Source organism: Aptenodytes patagonicus, chromosome 2 (genome assembly GCF_965638725.1).
Source record: "Aptenodytes patagonicus chromosome 2, bAptPat1.pri.cur, whole genome shotgun sequence".
In the NCBI taxonomy this organism is placed as follows: domain Eukaryota; kingdom Metazoa; phylum Chordata; class Aves; order Sphenisciformes; family Spheniscidae; genus Aptenodytes; species Aptenodytes patagonicus.
The window spans coordinates 149837624-149854822 of NC_134950.1; the positions used below are offsets into that span (position 1 = coordinate 149837624).

The window sequence follows — 17199 nt, forward strand, 5'->3', positions numbered from 1 at the left end:
AGTTTCATTTTGAAAATTTTCAAGTTTTACAGTTTCAAAAACCTAAACTCTTCTTCTTTCTCTCTCATTTTCCTTGCAAGACAGTCCTTAGCAGCCCGCTGCTCCCTTCTGAATGACTCCCTCATTTTAGGAGATTTCCCAGCTTCTGGTCATATTCCATTGTGTTTTGTCACAAAATGGTCCATCTGGAAATGGAAATTTATAGCAGAAGAACTAGAAAGTAAGCTTATGGATGAGAGTAACTTAGCCATGCATTTAAAATTATATCTTTGCCCCATTTTACAGTATTGAAAAATCCCTCAGTACTCATGATTGATGATGCACAATGATTCTGCTGGTGCAGGTGCTTTGCGGAAGCAAGAAACATTCCTAATACACAGGTGGAAATACAGGTGGACAGAGACTAAGGAAACACAAGAAACGGACTTTTAGTGCCGTTATACCGATGACTAATGATCATAATTTTCCTTATATATGAAACACCAAAAAAAAAGGGATAATTTGGAGTCAAACTCTATATAGTGAAGAAAATACGTTTTCTGTCTGATGATAGTGCAAAAGAATTGCTCTGCTCTGTTTTGTGACAAAAGTAGAGATGAGCAGGCACAGAATCCTGGCAGCAGAGAACCATCAGCATTCTCTGGTGAGTCTGGAAGCCCTGGAAAATACGGCTCAGTTTGGTTAGACGTTAAATGATTTTGTATGGTCATCTATTCCATCTGCATTTTGAATGACCTGGTAGTCTCAGACTTCAGATCAAGTCTTTCCCATGTTTCCATATGAACCAGAAACACAGTGCTAGCAGATTTTCTGTTATAATTTATCCTTTTTTCCTCACAGTGCAACTTAGACTCAGATGTAAACATGCATGGAAGATAATGAGGAAGAAGTTTCCTGAACTTTTCTGGATCTCCAGAAATGCCTTAAAAGGAAACTTAGCTCAGCTGAGTTGTTATATTGTCTGTGGCTGCATGTAGCGCTGAGGAATGGAAATACAGATTAAAATGCCGTTGTTCTTGCAGCTTCAGGTAGAATACAACAGCCTCTCAGTGCTAATTGCCTTTAAAAATATCTGGTTTTCTCCCTAAGCAGTTAAGGAAAGTTGACTGTCTAGTGGTGCTAGGCCAGAGCTGGGTTGTGGAAGGGACCCTGCGCCCAGGCCAGGTGCCCCGCTGGGATGGAGAGGTGGGAAGGGACCCCCAAGGAGTCTGACTTGGACTTGCTGGTCCTGCGTTTGGCAGCGGCTGTTGCGTCTGGGTGGGTCGAACCTCTTCAGGACAGTCCCCCGAGGAGCGGCCCTTCCCTGCATAGCCACGTCCTCCCCCTCCCTCTTCTGTGGTCGTGCCCTGCTTGCTCTCCAGGCTTCTGTATCCCACCAGATACTGCTCCTTCAGTAATTTTGTTGCTCCCTATAGTTGATGCTGGGAGAACTGAAATGTCCAAAATGTAATTACTTATGCAGATGAAAAGTAAAAAAAACATATTTGACTATAAAATGCAGTGTTGCTTTTATATTTTATACCTCACTGGTTGCTAGAAATAGAGACATGTAAGTTAATCTCTGATTGAACTTCTGCCTGCATAGTAATGCCATATTGGATCGATGCTGTCCTCTTCTTGTCTGCGAGGAGTGTTCGCCAATTTGTGCTGCTGGGAGGGCTCAAACAAGAAACACCTCGGTTCAAAATGTACGTGGGCAATGGTGAAAAGTACTGCAGTGACTGAGTATGAGGGAAATTTATTTTCATGATCAGGTTACATTCGTTAAAACTCAGTACATACAAAGATGAAGGATTCCTTCCTGCATGAAGAAACATGCACTGCATCATAGTCACTCCTGAATCTTTTGGGGCTTTAATGCATGGCCATAATTCTGCTTTGCATTTAATTCATATTTGTGTTTCCCTTGGCACTCCATGCACAGGTGAATTATAGAGAATCGCTCACCCCAGCCAGCACCTTGAGAGCTGGACACCTCGCTACCAAGATTTCCATTATAGCTTTTTGAAATTAGGAAGTATTGTGTGTGGTGGTGTTTACTTATAAAAGTATCTTATCCTACTTTTCATATACTGACACAGCTTTTAGATTTGAGACTTTGCAGGAGTGAATTCCAGATGCTTTTATTTTTGTATGAAGAAAAAATTCCTATGGATTTAGCATTTCTATCAATTAGAATAAAATTAATGTTGTTGCGTAGTAGTCTGTTGTACTATAGGACAGTATAAAAAAGTAGTGGCTGTTCATATTTTAATTTAATGATGTTTTTTAAGTATCTATCTCTTCCTTTTACCAAGTTAATGATACTACTTCTGCAGACTTCATGTATACCATAGAGCAGATCCATATAATGGCAACCTCCATTGGCTCAATTGCTCTAGTCTTCCTCTACCTGTATTATCCTACAACATATTTTAAATGCGTATGCATATCTTTAGTTAGTATTTTGCAATGAAAGGTTATGATTTTAATAACATGTTTCAGTCTAATACAGCCTTGAGAAACTGCTATTCCAGATTAGCTCCCTATTAAATATTGGTATTCTTACTCATAAAGGCATCCCATTGGATCAATGTTATAGATCCCCTTATATTTTATGAGCTTAAAAGTGCACTTATTTTAATCTTTATTTCTTGTTAGCTATATATCTTAAAGTTGGTTTCAAGCATCACAACATTTCTGTAGTAGCCAAAATGAAAGATAATACTGCAATTTAGGTTGTGTATCATTGATTCACCAACGTTGTATTCTCGGTGAAATTAATTCCTTTTTATGGGAGCCCACACATTTTACATGTTTTACTCCTAACTGTACACTTGTTAAAACTGCTTTTTAAATAATTAAACATTGAATGTAGATATTATAGTGCATGTTTAATGCACTTCTCTTTCCATTCAGATGTTCTCGTACGTTTTCATAAATAATCCAAATTATCCAAAATTCATATTTGATGGTAGTTATTCCCATGGAACTCCTAGAGTACTGCATGTGGGGCCATACATAAGTTACCTATTCTCATCCAAAAATGGTGAATAAATAATAAAGGAAAAAGCAAATACTTCTGCTCTACAGACCTCTGCAAGACAACCAAAGAAAACCCCCTCTGTGTGTATGAATAAATATTATTACATCAGAGTAGTCATTATCTCGTATTTCATATAGCTGAAATGCAGTTAGTTGGACCATCTTGTGCATTTGTAGAATTGTAAGGTTTTTTAGTTATCCAAAGATAGCCATTCCTTGTGAATCTATCACTCTATGTTTAAGATGCAGATCACATGAGCTGTATGCAGTAGAGCATATACAAGTAGTGGAATGTAGTCATATTTCAGAAGATTTTAGTGAGTTCAGAGAGGCGGGGGAGTTTTAGAAGTAGTATTTTTTATTTTAAATAGAGAACTGAATATAATGGAACAAGAAAAATAGATTATTACAGAGCTGTAAAGATTGTTGCAGTGGGTAGGAGCAGGTCAGAAGAAATCTCTGATGTCCACCAAGGAGAAACATCAAGGGAGGACTAAAGCAGCTCTCATGTATGAGGAGAAAAGACTGTGAAGCAGAAAAAAATAAAGATGGTGAAATGGGTGGAAATAACAGCCAGGGAGAATCATGCAGTCTATGAAGGAAGGTTTCTGCTTAAGTACTATAGCATTTTAATAATTTGCAAGGTATAATTATTTTAATGTATTTCTGAATATTACCACAATTCTTCATTGCCATAATAACATAGTACAGTGATTAACTGCAGGGAAGAATTATATAAAATGGCTTAGCTGCAAATTAAAAATAATAACAAAATGATCCCAAATACAGTAATTTCTTAGTACATGACTTTTTTTTTTTTATCTGTAGAAATTTAATAATGACTGGTGGATAGGACGGTTGGTAAAAGAAGGCTGTGAAATAGGATTCATACCAAGCCCAGTCAAACTAGAAAACATGAGGCTGCAGCATGAACAAAAGGCAAAACAAGGAAAATTCTATTCCAGGTAATAACAACAAATCATTAAAAATAGTAGCATGACTGTCACACAACTTGGAAGTTAATGCTGTGTATGCTATAGTTCTGTTTAATTATTGTAATTGGCAGCTACAAACATTTTGAATCAATGAAGGAAGTAATATTTATTTATATAATTAATGTCATTGCCATTTGAGAGAGAAAGATATTTAGACTGGTGGTCTGTGGTGGTCTACAATGGCTATTATTCCATTTTATTTTTATAAAATATTTGCAAATATACATTGCAGTTAGTACATTTACCATGTGCAAGCACAATTTTTGACTTAAAAATTGATCTCCCTAAATTCTTTAACATTTGTTACTTGTTTTCATGATCTTACAATTTCTAAACACTTTTAAAGCTGATTTTGAGAACTTACAGAAAATGTTAAGATGAATTTATTTGTAAGCTGAAGCCAGTGCCTGTTAGTTAGCTCTCAGGGAAAAAATGTTTTGGTCTTGTCAAATTCATTGCCTATAAATACAGCTTTTAAGAATACTGCATTTTACGATGGAAGTTTCATGTCAAGTCATTTGTTGTCTCTGACCGCAGCCATCATTACATAAAAATAAAGATTCAGTATCTAAATGTACTGAACAATACTAGGAGATGGTAATAATGTCATCTTTACTGTAGAATTCTTAATAAAGTTGTTTTCCAGTAAACATTAACACATGTGGAAGCAAATGCCACTTGCTTCCCTTTGGGTATATAGGAAACATTTCCAGTATGTCTGAGTGGGATGGAGCTGGAATTGAGAAAACATCTGGGAAACATTTGGGAAGCCGGAAAGGCTTTCCTACTTCAATAGCAGGGGCAACAGAGTTTGAAGAGCGTGTCTATGCTAAGAGGAGACCAGGATGCTGCAGTGCTCAGCCGCATTCGCCAGCTGTGAAATGCCTTTCCTATGAGTGTTCTGTCCTCAGCAGGAGGACGTCAGGTTCCTTATTCCTCTTGTGACACTTCTGATACAACCAAATCTGACCCAGTGATTCCGTCCCTTTCCAAATTGTGAAGGCTTCCAGTCTCCAGAACTTCTCACTGGAGATAACAGTCCTATGCCACAAATGCATTTATTTAGTGCTTATTAATATTTGAAGATGGAGAAACTGGAAACTAGTACTATCACATGAATTATTTGAAGAGTGAAATAGCCTTTCTTAAATTCTTTTCTGTGCTTTTCTCGTTATGGTAACTGAAATAAAATGACTAAAAATACTGTTTCATTTTCACAACTTGGATAGGTTTTCACAAAGCAGGACTTGACAAAACTTTAGACTGCTTTATCTTTGTTTGACAGACTTTTTTTTCCTAAGTGCTACCTGGTATTGAGACAGCAAAAGAATTTGTACTTTAATTGAATTGAAAAGACGTTAGGCAAAGACACTATCAGTTTCACTAGGGAGCTATCAATAACTCTTCTGTTAAAAGAAACAGATGTGCTCACTGGCTTAAGAATTAATCTTAGTAATAAGTAGTAATATTAATAATTATATATCAGTAGCCATATTAATAATTGGATCACATTAAGATCATGAGGTAGTGAGAGCATATGCAGCAGAATGAAGTTGCACATCAGAACAAGGAGCGTGATTGATGTTTGCAGTTCCTCAGTCCTCAAAATGTACACACGTTTTGTGTAAGATGTATATTTTATACCACTGCCAGAAATACTGTTTGTCTCTCTGCTAGCAGCTCATTTAGAAGACAGGTAATAAATCAACTAGAATAAATACTGAGAAAGCTATTAAACATCAGACTAATTTGTTGCTTTACTCTAGTAAATCAGGAGGAAACTCTTCATCCAGTTTGGGTGACATTGTTCCTAGTTCCAGAAAATCGACGCCTCCATCATCTGGTGAGTAGGTCATGAACCCTTTGGTTTATGGACTCATGAACCTAATCAGTTAAAATTTATATACATTTAGTCCTATTTTTCTTATTCCCTGTACTTCATAGGTATAAGGTTGAGTGGTTGCATTGCCCTCTAAGGCTGGTTTGGGTAGGTTTGAAGTAATGGAGTCAATGCCAGCAAATTCAGGCAATGATAGGGCTGTTAACAATCAAAAAAATTCCCTCTCTGCTTTTACCACGGTGTTTTATAGCAAGGACGTAATAAAATTATCAGACTGCGTTCATAAAGTAGGATAGTTAGAGATTTGGACTGGTCTGAGCACTCCTGCTGAACAACAAACACCTTCTGGTACAGGAGAAGAAGCAGCAATAAGAATAAAAATTCCCAAGAGCTTTCTGCAGTAGCATCAAGAATGGCATTATTTTATAACAGGAACTTTCAGTTTCGCAATTCTAATCGTAAGGATATGCTTCACATAATTCTAGCATACTGGATATTTTTTGCCTTTTGTGACAGATTTTGCACAAATACTGTTTTGTACTTGGAGCATCAACAGACATTTAACTTCAGTTAGGTTGGATTCAAGAGGTATGAAGCAAATACATGGCGAGTTGGTGGAGGAAACTGGCATTAGCTCCTTGAAAAAAGCATAGCAGAAGATTACCAAAAAAAAAAAAAAATTCTACTAAATTCAGCTGCTGCGTTGCTGGATGTTTTATCTTCTCCTGAGAGAGAACATGTACATTTTGAATACCCGAAATCGGAAAATATTAATGAACGTTGCTAGTGCCTTGTCTGCTGAGGCAAAGACATGTATTTTCCAATCGCATTAGTTTATATAGAGCCTGGTCTACAGAGCAGGCATCTTAAAATGATCCTGAAGATTTTAAAGTATTTACATGGACATTAAGAGCGAGACAGGAATTCAATCAAGTTATGGTAGTAGCTTAATTTGATTAAATTATTTGAAAAATATATCTGTCTGTCTTGTGAAACCATGAATTTGTAACAACCAACTTTATTACAATTGCAGTTTGTTTATCAAAATTCCACTTAAGTTCCCTACCTCCCTTTTTTTTTTTAAATATATTTTTAGTTTAGTAACATGTTTCCATCACAAGTCTGTAGAACACACCTTAATCTTTTATTTTACGATGGCTTTAAACTGTCATATTTACTGTTAAGACCCACTTTTTAAACAACTGCGTTTTTGCAGTAGAAAGTGTCCATTGGCCTATGTTGTAATTTTATAGTTAGAGCATCGGAAATGCTATAATATTTTTTTGTATCCTAAAAACACTTGAACAGCAGAACATATGAAATTTTCAGAATGTTGCACAGAATTTAGAGGTAAGAGAATGGGCAGCCTACTTTGGTTACCAACTGACTGATTCCTAGCGATGCTGTAATTTTCATTGCATTGATTCATTTCTTTGACAGTAGTTTTCAGAAACCTGTTTTTCTGGAGAAGGAAGAAAATCTGGTTAAATTTATTTAGTTACACTGAAGATTTGGAGAATATTTATGAATGGTACACATTAGCTTATTCTGTAATCTTAAGATTTTGGGTCTGCAGTATTTTTTTTTTGCTTCTCTTAAGACAGCCCTAGAAGGGTGAAAGAGGCATAGTTTGTGACTAACACAAGAACTCAAGTGACTTTGAAGTACAGTTCAATGATTGTTCCCAGGCCTCCTCTTTTTGAAAGTATAATAAATGACAAATACATAAATTATTTAATGAGTTGAAGGGATTGTAACTGAATAAGCTAACTTCATTTTTTTACTTTGAGACAGGTTTTTTTTTCCAATATAAACTAGTGCCACAAAACCAAAAAAAACCCAAACAAGATGAAGAACCAGTGAAAAACAACTGAAAAGGAGGCTCGTAGCCATATAAATAATCAATATTGTATTGATATAGTAATCAATCCATACAGTCCTCATGAGCCACCAAACAGGATGAGGATAATGGTGAAAATGACTTTGAAAAAAACCCAATGAACTAAAGATAATTAACAGTAAAAGAACTAGCACAGAAGATGTTACATAGTGTGAAGACTGAGAATGAAAAAAGGAGATATTGATATCTAGCTGATCAAATGCTGCATTTCTTTTTTACAGGAAAAACCTAACAACCCTGATCTTTCTTTACTGATTATTTTAGTTGAACATAGAACCAAAGGTTTTAATATGCCTTATTATGAGTGATTTATAGCATCTGTGCTGGCCTGTATTCAAGAAAAAGATAATATGTTCTTTTTATACTTATGAAGAGGATGAAGGAACAGTGTTGCTAGAAGAAAATGTTACGTGATTTCTGTGGCTGTTTTTAGAAGCAGGAGTATGAAACAGGGTGCAGATCTACTCACAGGTTTTCCTGGCAAGGGCAGCCTCAAAGGTACAGTTCTGTTACTCAAGGATTGTCAGGCATCATGGCATTAGATCTGTGGATAATTCAAATGGGAAAATACACATTACTCAAACAGAAGAGATCACTGTCCCAAGCGTCTCTTAAATCAGTAGCTGCATGTAGGCTTGACAGAAATATTTATTTTTTGCATAATTTAATAGCACATGCCGCTGTATTAATTGATGTCCCGCTCATCAAGCAGCTGAAAGCAGGTCACTAAGGTGGTTTCACAATAGTTTCCAATGATTAAATATGAGTTTGGATGAAGTCAATGCAAACGATACTGCTTACACATCTATTTAGAATTAGATTTAGTTCGACATAACGGCACGGCAAGATAAGCATATGTTACCAGTGTGTGTCCAGAGGTGGGTAAGATCCTTACACACAAGGATGGTGTTGCACAGCTTGTTTGTGGATCACTTTTGTGTATGTACTTGCTTTCTGAAGACAAATTTTATACATTACTTAAGATCAAGATTGAGCATTGTAAACAAGAAAGCTTTTTTTTTTTGTTTGGTTTGGTTTGGTTTGGTTTGGTTTCAGATGTAGTTAGCAGGTATCTGTTGGACTCAGCATTCAGGATAACATGGCTTTGCATTTTGAAAATGTATTTATTGCCGAGTCCATGATGATTTTTGCTTAAACTGTTGTTACTTACTTGCTAAAGAGGGTAAATATTTTATATGTATGGTATAAGTGCTGTGTGCTGTATATTCTTTTGCGGTAAAGGTTGAACAGGAGTGGTTTTTTGTATTCACTTCCATTTTGCCCTGCCTACATCCTCACTCTTTACAACAGGATCCAGGTCTCTGAGACAAGCTGGGATCAATTTCCTCTCTTCTGCTACCCATTCTTTTTAGTTTTCACTATTAGTAGGTCTGTTTTTATTATTTCTAATAAATGTATCTTATGACTACTGTGCATTTTTAGTTAAAATGGTTAAAAATGCCAATTGTAGTCCACCCTGAGATAAATGTAGATATTATTGTACCAGTATCAGGCTGATTTTGTCTTCAGAAGTGATTTTTCTTCTGTTTCTTAATTTCCTATAGACATGCTAGTGACATGTCAAATTTCAATTGATGATACCCATTTTGAATTAGTGTTCATTGCTATAGAATAATTCAAATATTGTTGGCCAAGTTCTAGTGTTTACATTGGTGAAAGTCTTATCTATTCCAGTGAACTACTTTGGATTTACACTGCTGTAACAAGAAAGAACTTGGCCATTGCTCTGTTTTGTAAGAGTAATTCTGTGTATGTCTGATGTAGCTGTGTAAAAGGGGATCAGAGGAAAATGTTATAGTAGCTTTTACAGATTGCCTTCTGTCTTCTAATCCTAATGTACTGCACCTTTAAATTTTTCCCTTTGTTTTATTGTGTTTTGTACTCATGGTTGATTTTTTAATTTTTATTTATTTATTTATTACTCTGGACAGTTTTATTTTTCTTTACCTGTTATTTCCTTTTTAACCTATCTTTACTTTCCCTGTCATCTGATAATTCTGAATTGTTTGTCTGTATATAGCTATAGACATAGATGCCACTGGCTTAGATGCAGAAGAAAATGATATTCCAGCAAACCATCGCTCCCCCAAACCCAGTGCAAACAGTGTAACATCACCCCACTCCAAAGAGAAAAGAATGCCCTTCTTTAAGAAGGTAACACCGACTTCCAAGCTCCCATCTGTCCACCTGCTCACCTGCACTGCGTCACATTTCTAGTCCTGTTAACTGTCTGCGTCCTTTGACAAGCCAATAACATGCATGCTTTGTTGTTCTTTGTTTCTTTTCCATGCTGCTGTAGCTAAGCAGAAGCAGAAATCGGTAAGTTTATATTGACATTACCTGTGTTTATCCTGCCACTGGCATCATTAGCATTATTACCCCAGATTAACAATGCAGCTATTCTAGAATTAAGGAAGAAATGTATCAAGCTGTTAGTGGATTCAGTACAAGAAAAGAAACAGTCCCAGGTTCAGGGCGTCCATGAAACTCTGCTACAGTACTTATCCTTTTTGATGGAATAATAGGACACACTTAGAAGGCCTTCTAAAAGTTTGAGAAATTTATTTCTAACAAATCCATATAATGCACCTCTCTAGTGCATGCTTATTCTTTCTATTTCTATCTTTCTCAAGTTATTTTTTTCCTTATAACTCAATCTATTGAAAACATTACTAGAATCTCATCAGATACTCAGATTGTACTTAGAAAACAAATAGTCAAAACCATTGTATTTTTAATTTAGTCAGTATTTAAACTTCTAATTCACTAGGTGCAAAATCTGCAGGTAAACAAGACCAGTGGAAAACCGCAGACTTGTTTTGATGGTTTATTTTGAGTTTTTCCTGTTGTCATGTATAAATTATCAGCCAAATGTTCTTGCCATCCATCAGTCAGACTTTCTTAGTATCTCAGCTATTGGAAATGGTACTGGTGGTTCCCAGGAGAGCCAATGTCTCTCCATAGATAACCCAGATAACTACGAAATTGGCTTCCTGTTACAGCAAACTGCAATACATTTCTAGGATCTTTGCTGGAATAAGTTATCAAGACATTAGGTAGCAGCCAAACTATGTGGTGAAATACCACATTTCTTTTGTTTTTAAATCTTAGTCTTCGTAGCTCTTGTTCATTTGTTTTTAGCCGCTCACTTAAATCTACAAATAACAACAGACTGTTATAATGCTTATAAACAGTGCCAAGTGACACTGTTGCCATTGCTGTGGATGCTCTCATGTTTAGTAAATAAAACTTTTTCTCTCTCTCTCTTTTCTCTTGAACTCCTTTAAATAATATTGGATCCTTCTCATTTCCAAACTCACCAGTATTTGCTTCAGTAGGGTCTGTTAAGTACCACGTCATTCACAGTCCACTATGGAAATCAACAGCAGTTTCTTGCTTCTGAGTAATTTCTTATTCAGTCATATTTATAACGAAGTATAAATGCTAAGGAAGAATAATACATGTTGAATAATACATGTTGGCATGTATTGGATGCTATCTGCGTAAACATCTTTCGAAGATGCAACTTCTAGATGAACCACCTTGGACCTGGATGGTGGGTAGTCCCATCTCCCTCTTCATTCTGTGGTGCCTCTTTCCTTCTGTATCAGAATCACTACTGGTTATAGTGGGTTTTGTAATACTGACATTTACAGTAAATACTGGATGGGCATCCCAAACTTATCATACATAGTCAAACCACTGAGCAAAAGCCATATGGTCAAAACTAAACTTTATTCCAAGTTCATATTTGAACTTGAATCTGCAAGTGAAAGCTGTATAGCTCAGTGCCAGTCCCTTAGAAAATATTAGATTCCCTAATGCTAAATTAAAGAACTTTAATGCTTCCATTAGATAACTTTTACTCAATTTTCTGCTGACAGCTTCATTACTTCAAGCTGTAAAGATTAGAGAAAAAAAAATGCCTGTTTCGACAGAACAGATTTTAAAAATACCCCGTATTCCATCAAATAAGGTAATTTCTGTGCTTTCCCTAACTTTCAAATAGCTGCTTAACTTTTAGCATGAATACCTTCGGTTGAGTCAGCCACATTAAGACAAAGATCTGTTGCATCAGGACACTCATGCTGTAAGCACTTACACATCTGTAACGAATTTTTCTTAGGATCTGTCTCTAATATCCTTATCAGATTATTAGTAGTATTAGCAAGAACAGTGAAGGGCTGCATTTTGATACTGGCACAGCATAATTGCAGGGTTTTGCTTTGAAATGTGTTGAGTCAGATTCTGCACTGTGTAAAATAAGTTCATTTCACATGCTTATGATGCCTTGGGCACTAGTATTCATTCTTATGTTACTAATTATCTGGTGAAGCTACAGGTAACAAAAAATAAGATAAATTACGTTGAAAAACATTCGCAAAAATGTTTTCCGTGTTTTAGACTGCTTTAGACTGCTGCTTGTGTAGCATTTTGTGCTGTCACTGTATTAATGTCTGTCTGTGTGTTTTTGTGTTTCGGAATGTATATACTTATTTTAATGTTATTGTGAAACACCTTGGGATACATTGAGTACTGAAACAACAAACAATGACTGTATTCTGTGATCTTGCCTGATGTATTTGTACTATGTTGGTATTTGAAAAATAGATCTGGCATACCTTTTTCCATATCACCCACACGTTCCTGGGTTTGGATTTCAATCATTTTTTTCCCCAAGACAAAGATAAACCAAACCCTCCCTTACAAACAAAAAACTCGTTCTGATAAGATACATTCTTGGTGATACATATTGAATAGCCATTTATTAAAGAAAAAAACCCAGTTTAATTTGTTTATATCATTTCGATAACATTAAAATTTTTTGCAATCTTTGGAAGCAGGCAATCTTTTTATCTTTGTATTTTAAAATACTTTTTACAAATTGTGCACGATACATCAGTAAGTAGTTTGGTGAATGTTGTGCTAACAGAATCCAATCTTGGGTGGTGACGGGAACTTCCCAAAGTGGAAGGATTGCTATCCCAAGCTCTGTTTATGAAAATTTTCTATAAATACAAACTTGATCAGTCATTATTTTTATTTCATTTGCAAGTGAATTGCGGATGCAAATGTGGAAGTCAGACTATGAGTGCTCCCATGGGAATTTGCAGTGGTGTCACAATGTTTTGTCAAGCAGTGGGCAGATCTGAACATAAAAAGAGATGTGTTTTGCTTTTCCCCTCCCTTTTTGTTTTATTTTTCTCCTTCATAATTTGCCTACGTAAAATTTTGGTGGGAAGCAGATGTCACAGCTCTAGAGTCAATCATTTCAAATCATTAAGTATTGGAAATAACCTTTGCAATTAACCAGTTAGGAATTATGGAGTGGGACGTGTGAATGTCTCCAGAATAACAGTTTTGTAGCTATCCAGAGCAAATATGAAAACAGCAAGGAAACCAAAAGTCAGAGAGAAGCTTTTTCAAAAGAAATCCCTGAACCTGTTATGTCCTTATCTTGTACTACCAGTTTTCGGGAAAAGTTATTGAATCCATGATTCCTGTGTTGGTGACATCACTGGAAATTCAGAGTTCCTAATATTGTAAGTAATGTGTAATACTTTCTCTAGGTGCTGCGATGCTGAAAGCTTTTTCTGTTTTGCAGACAGAGCACATCCCTCCCTATGATGTAGTGCCTTCTATGCGACCAGTAGTTTTAGTGGGGCCTTCTCTGAAGGGATACGAGGTAAGCGATCGTTGTGAATCGTTTTCTTTTGCCAAAAATATTGTGCTTCATTCGTATTTGAATGTTCAAAGGTAGTTCAGCTGAATAACATAATTTATATCATAGACAAAAATACAGATAGTTTTTATTTCTACCAGATACCTGCTTACATGTATTTTATTTCCTATCAGAATTCAGATTAAGAATAAATTACTTACATTCCAATCATATTGTTCAGATATAAGATTTACTGTCAACTTTATTACATATTATTATTAGCATCAGGTGTTATGAGTTTCCTATGTGATTATTAATTTGTTGTTTGTTTGCTTCTAGGTAACAGATATGATGCAAAAAGCATTATTTGATTTTTTAAAGCATAGATTCGAAGGGCGGTAAGTACTTTGCAATGCAAATCTACTTGACTTCAGGTCCTGTTTAGGTACTACCAGCTTTTAAGAAATAACGATATTCTTGGCAAAATATGTGTAGAAAATTAGGAATGGCAGCTAATTCCTTGTTCAGTGGCCTATAGCGCTTCCTTAGCAGACCACACTGAGGCCGTATTGCAGTGGGAAGTATTCAAGAGCTTATATATGTTGAGAGTGGAAAAAAGGATGTTCATGACTGACATTCATACTCTGCATTGCTAGATGTTTATCTACAGATTTAATAAATGTGTACTATTAAAAAAATCTTTTGTTTAAGTATTTTTAGGCGATATCTCATCAATGCTTCCTGGGTTCTACACAAGCTGATGGGTGCCACCGTTCCATCTCAGCTCTAGTTGCTTACAGTGGCATCTAACTTGGAAAGAGTGTTATGAGATTCAGACTGTCTAATGTATATGATTGTCAAACTCTTGATCCCTCAAGCTGGGAGCTAGGTTTGACAGTAGTGCTGGACTCTATAATGGGAAGTCTCAAAAGGACTGCTGGGGAGGGGTGTCAGTCCCCCCCCTTGCTGAAATATGGTCACCCTTGGTAGCAGACAGGCTGCACTTTGCTGGATTTTGATCCGAGTGCTGTTACAGCCTGTCCCCCCCCAGCATACTCGGCAAGGTCCAATCTGATTTGTATTTGAGCCTCCAGGCATTACTGTAGTACAAATGTCAAATGACAATCTGTCTCTAGAAGCAGTGGCATGTTCTGTAATTTAAACATCACGGACCCATGGACCAGAGACATCAGGTGGATTCTCCACATGTGATTGTGTTGCTACTGGACCAGGCCGCGGATTAATATGTGCTAGCGGGTTGACATTTGGGGGGGGAAATTGAGAAAACGGGAAGGTCTTGTTATAATTTCTGTAACTTCAATGAATGTTCCATTTAGTTTGGAAGTGGGCAGAGCAGTAACACTATTCTATCTGTCCTGGTGCTGTCAAACTTTTAAGAGGGAGCTTGAGGTTTTCTGTCAATAGCTTCAGCTCTTTAAAATACTAGACGTTGTGGTTTAAGCTGTTGGATTTTCTCACTCAGAATGATGATGTTGAGACCTAACGACTTAGTAGTCCCTCTTTATATTAGTCAGGGTTGTCAAATCTTAGATATGTACCTTCAGAATTGGAAGTTAACAAAATAGTGAGTGTTGCAAGCAGAAAAATGTTGTTGCATCTTTATGTCTTAAAGTATCTTAGAGCATAGCTAATTTTCAGTTGTAGATCCAATTGTGGCAGGGTAAATCCACAAATACTCTCAATAAAATTGATATCTATAGTAGCAGATTTGAAGCATCCCAAACTTCAGTAGCAATCTGAATTGGTACTCAAGGTCCTCAACAAATTTGTACAGGAGGTTCTTAGATTCATGCTGCTGCTTTCACTGCCATTCTGCTGTCAAGCTGTCCCCACTCTCATAGCAATTGTCTCACTATATGAATACACGTACCCTTTGTTTTGAGAGCAGACTTGTTCTTCCTGGTGTTACATATCTCAAAAGACATTAAAATGACCTTAAAAAGATGTTAAAAGATCTTAAAAGCAAAAATAGCATTTTTAGAATGATAAACCTAGCTCTGTTCAATATACTATAATTGCATTTGAAAAAGGGAAAAATTATTTTCTATTGCAAGGAAGACTGCCAGGAAAGAAAAAAAACAACCAAAAACCAAAAAGCCATAAAAGTTTGTAGTGTTCATCAATTAGCAAATAACGATAACTAATGAGTACCCCGAATTGGGAGTTGGATTTCATTTTAAGACTCATGGCATTATCTGTGAGGAGCTGTGCCAGAAATCGCAATCTCTGGTTATGTTTTTAGCTTAAGTTAAATAATGCCTAAATTTCCAAAATTATGTTACTAATCAGTATTATGCAAATAATTCTGTTTTTCTGTATTAACTTCTGGCTTTGTTACATTTTATAGGGTTTTAGATAAATATATACACATGTTGAGCTCATTGGGAAATGACCTGTTTGGTTATATTTCAGATGAACAGCATCTGACTGTGCTTACTAGAGAGGAGCCCTCCCTCTTCTTAGCAAATCCATTTCCTCCTTTTACATTGCAATTAAAATCATACATAGAAGAACAAGGGAGTATCATCAGTCTGATTTAACTCTCAGCACTGGAAAAATGTGACCCCTAAACCTCATTAGACCAGAGAGTTTGAAAGGGGATTTATCCAAAGGGTGCATTTTGACTCTGTAAAGCAAAACAGAGTTAACTGTTTTCCTAGGAAGAAGAATATGCAGAAGGTTATGTAGCAGGTCAGTGCAAACAACTGGAAGTAACCACTTCTTTCTTGGCTCATCTTTTCTCATAAACACAAAGCTGAGCCGGCCAGATACTCAGCCCAGAGTTTTCATTTGCTTCTCTGTGTTGCAGTCCACATTTTTGGGTGGCCAGCATATTGCTGGATCTTTCTGCAAAATTATAGGTAACTCTTGCACTCTGTTAAAAAACGTGTGCTAGTAAACTGAACAATAAAAATAAGAGTTATATGGCTGTACTAGTTTCCCTGCTAAGCCTTACCTTTACCTGTTAAGTCTGCATATCCCTATATGTCTTACACATATGGTTAAAGTAAGCCAGGTTGTCGTTTAGTACCTTTCAACAAATTAATCAAAATTAGGGAAAGGAGAAACCAGCCTATTCATACTGGGGATGTTGGTGCAAAGTCCAACCACATCAGGCCTGGAGCCCCCAGGGAAGTCCCATCTTCTGCAGCAGGTCTCTGACCTCCTCCTGCCTTGCCTCTCCCCAGACGTGTAGCTTTGCAGTCAGTGGTCATACTGCATTTCGGTACTGTGCAGAAAGGGGGGTGTCTTGTCAATAGTTCTTGTAGCGGTATTAGTTGAAGTTTCTTCTCTGTTCACATTGTGCAAAGCATACTGTGCTGCTGAGGAGAATTTGTTTTCCTGTAGTCTTGGCCATCTTCTAGCGTTAATTGAGTCTCTTTTTCTCCCCACATCCCTGCAAAATAAATAACATTCTGTTCTACTTTACTGTATTTTATTTTTGCAGTATATCAATTACACGAGTCACAGCAGACATCTCACTTGCCAAACGCTCAGTATTAAACAACCCCAGTAAGCATGCGATAATAGAGCGATCTAACACAAGATCAAGCTTGGGTAAGTACCTGTAATGATGCTATCTACAAATTGGCTGTAAAGTACGCTACTTTCAGTTCATATCTGTAAGCTAAAAATAGCCTTCTCTCTGCTGTGAGAAAATCACGATTCCCATAATTCAGAAATCCTGGCACTAGAAATCATTTTAAAATCACTACTCCATAAACTCCATATAGTG

At 36.5% G+C, this 17199-nt stretch overlaps 1 protein-coding gene across 9 annotated transcripts in view; it reads left to right on the forward strand.

Annotated features, from left to right (window-relative positions):
• CACNB2 (calcium voltage-gated channel auxiliary subunit beta 2) overlaps nt 1-17199 on the forward strand; it is a 272822-nt gene that overhangs the window by 224002 nt on the left and 31621 nt on the right. For 6 of the 9 annotated variants that reach the window (XM_076331652.1, XM_076331653.1, XM_076331659.1 and 3 more), the window contains 6 exons: nt 3853-3989; nt 5786-5862; nt 9801-9934; nt 13386-13466; nt 13782-13840; nt 16912-17021. In XM_076331652.1, coding sequence (XP_076187767.1) covers nt 3853-3989; nt 5786-5862; nt 9801-9934; nt 13386-13466; nt 13782-13840; nt 16912-17021 — 598 coding nt within the window. Of the gene's footprint in view, nt 1-3852; nt 3990-5785; nt 5863-9800; nt 9935-10079; nt 10100-13385; nt 13467-13781; nt 13841-16911; nt 17022-17199 lie in introns of all 9 variants that reach the window. The other 3 variants (XM_076331654.1, XM_076331655.1, XM_076331661.1) reach the window with 1 other exon arrangement.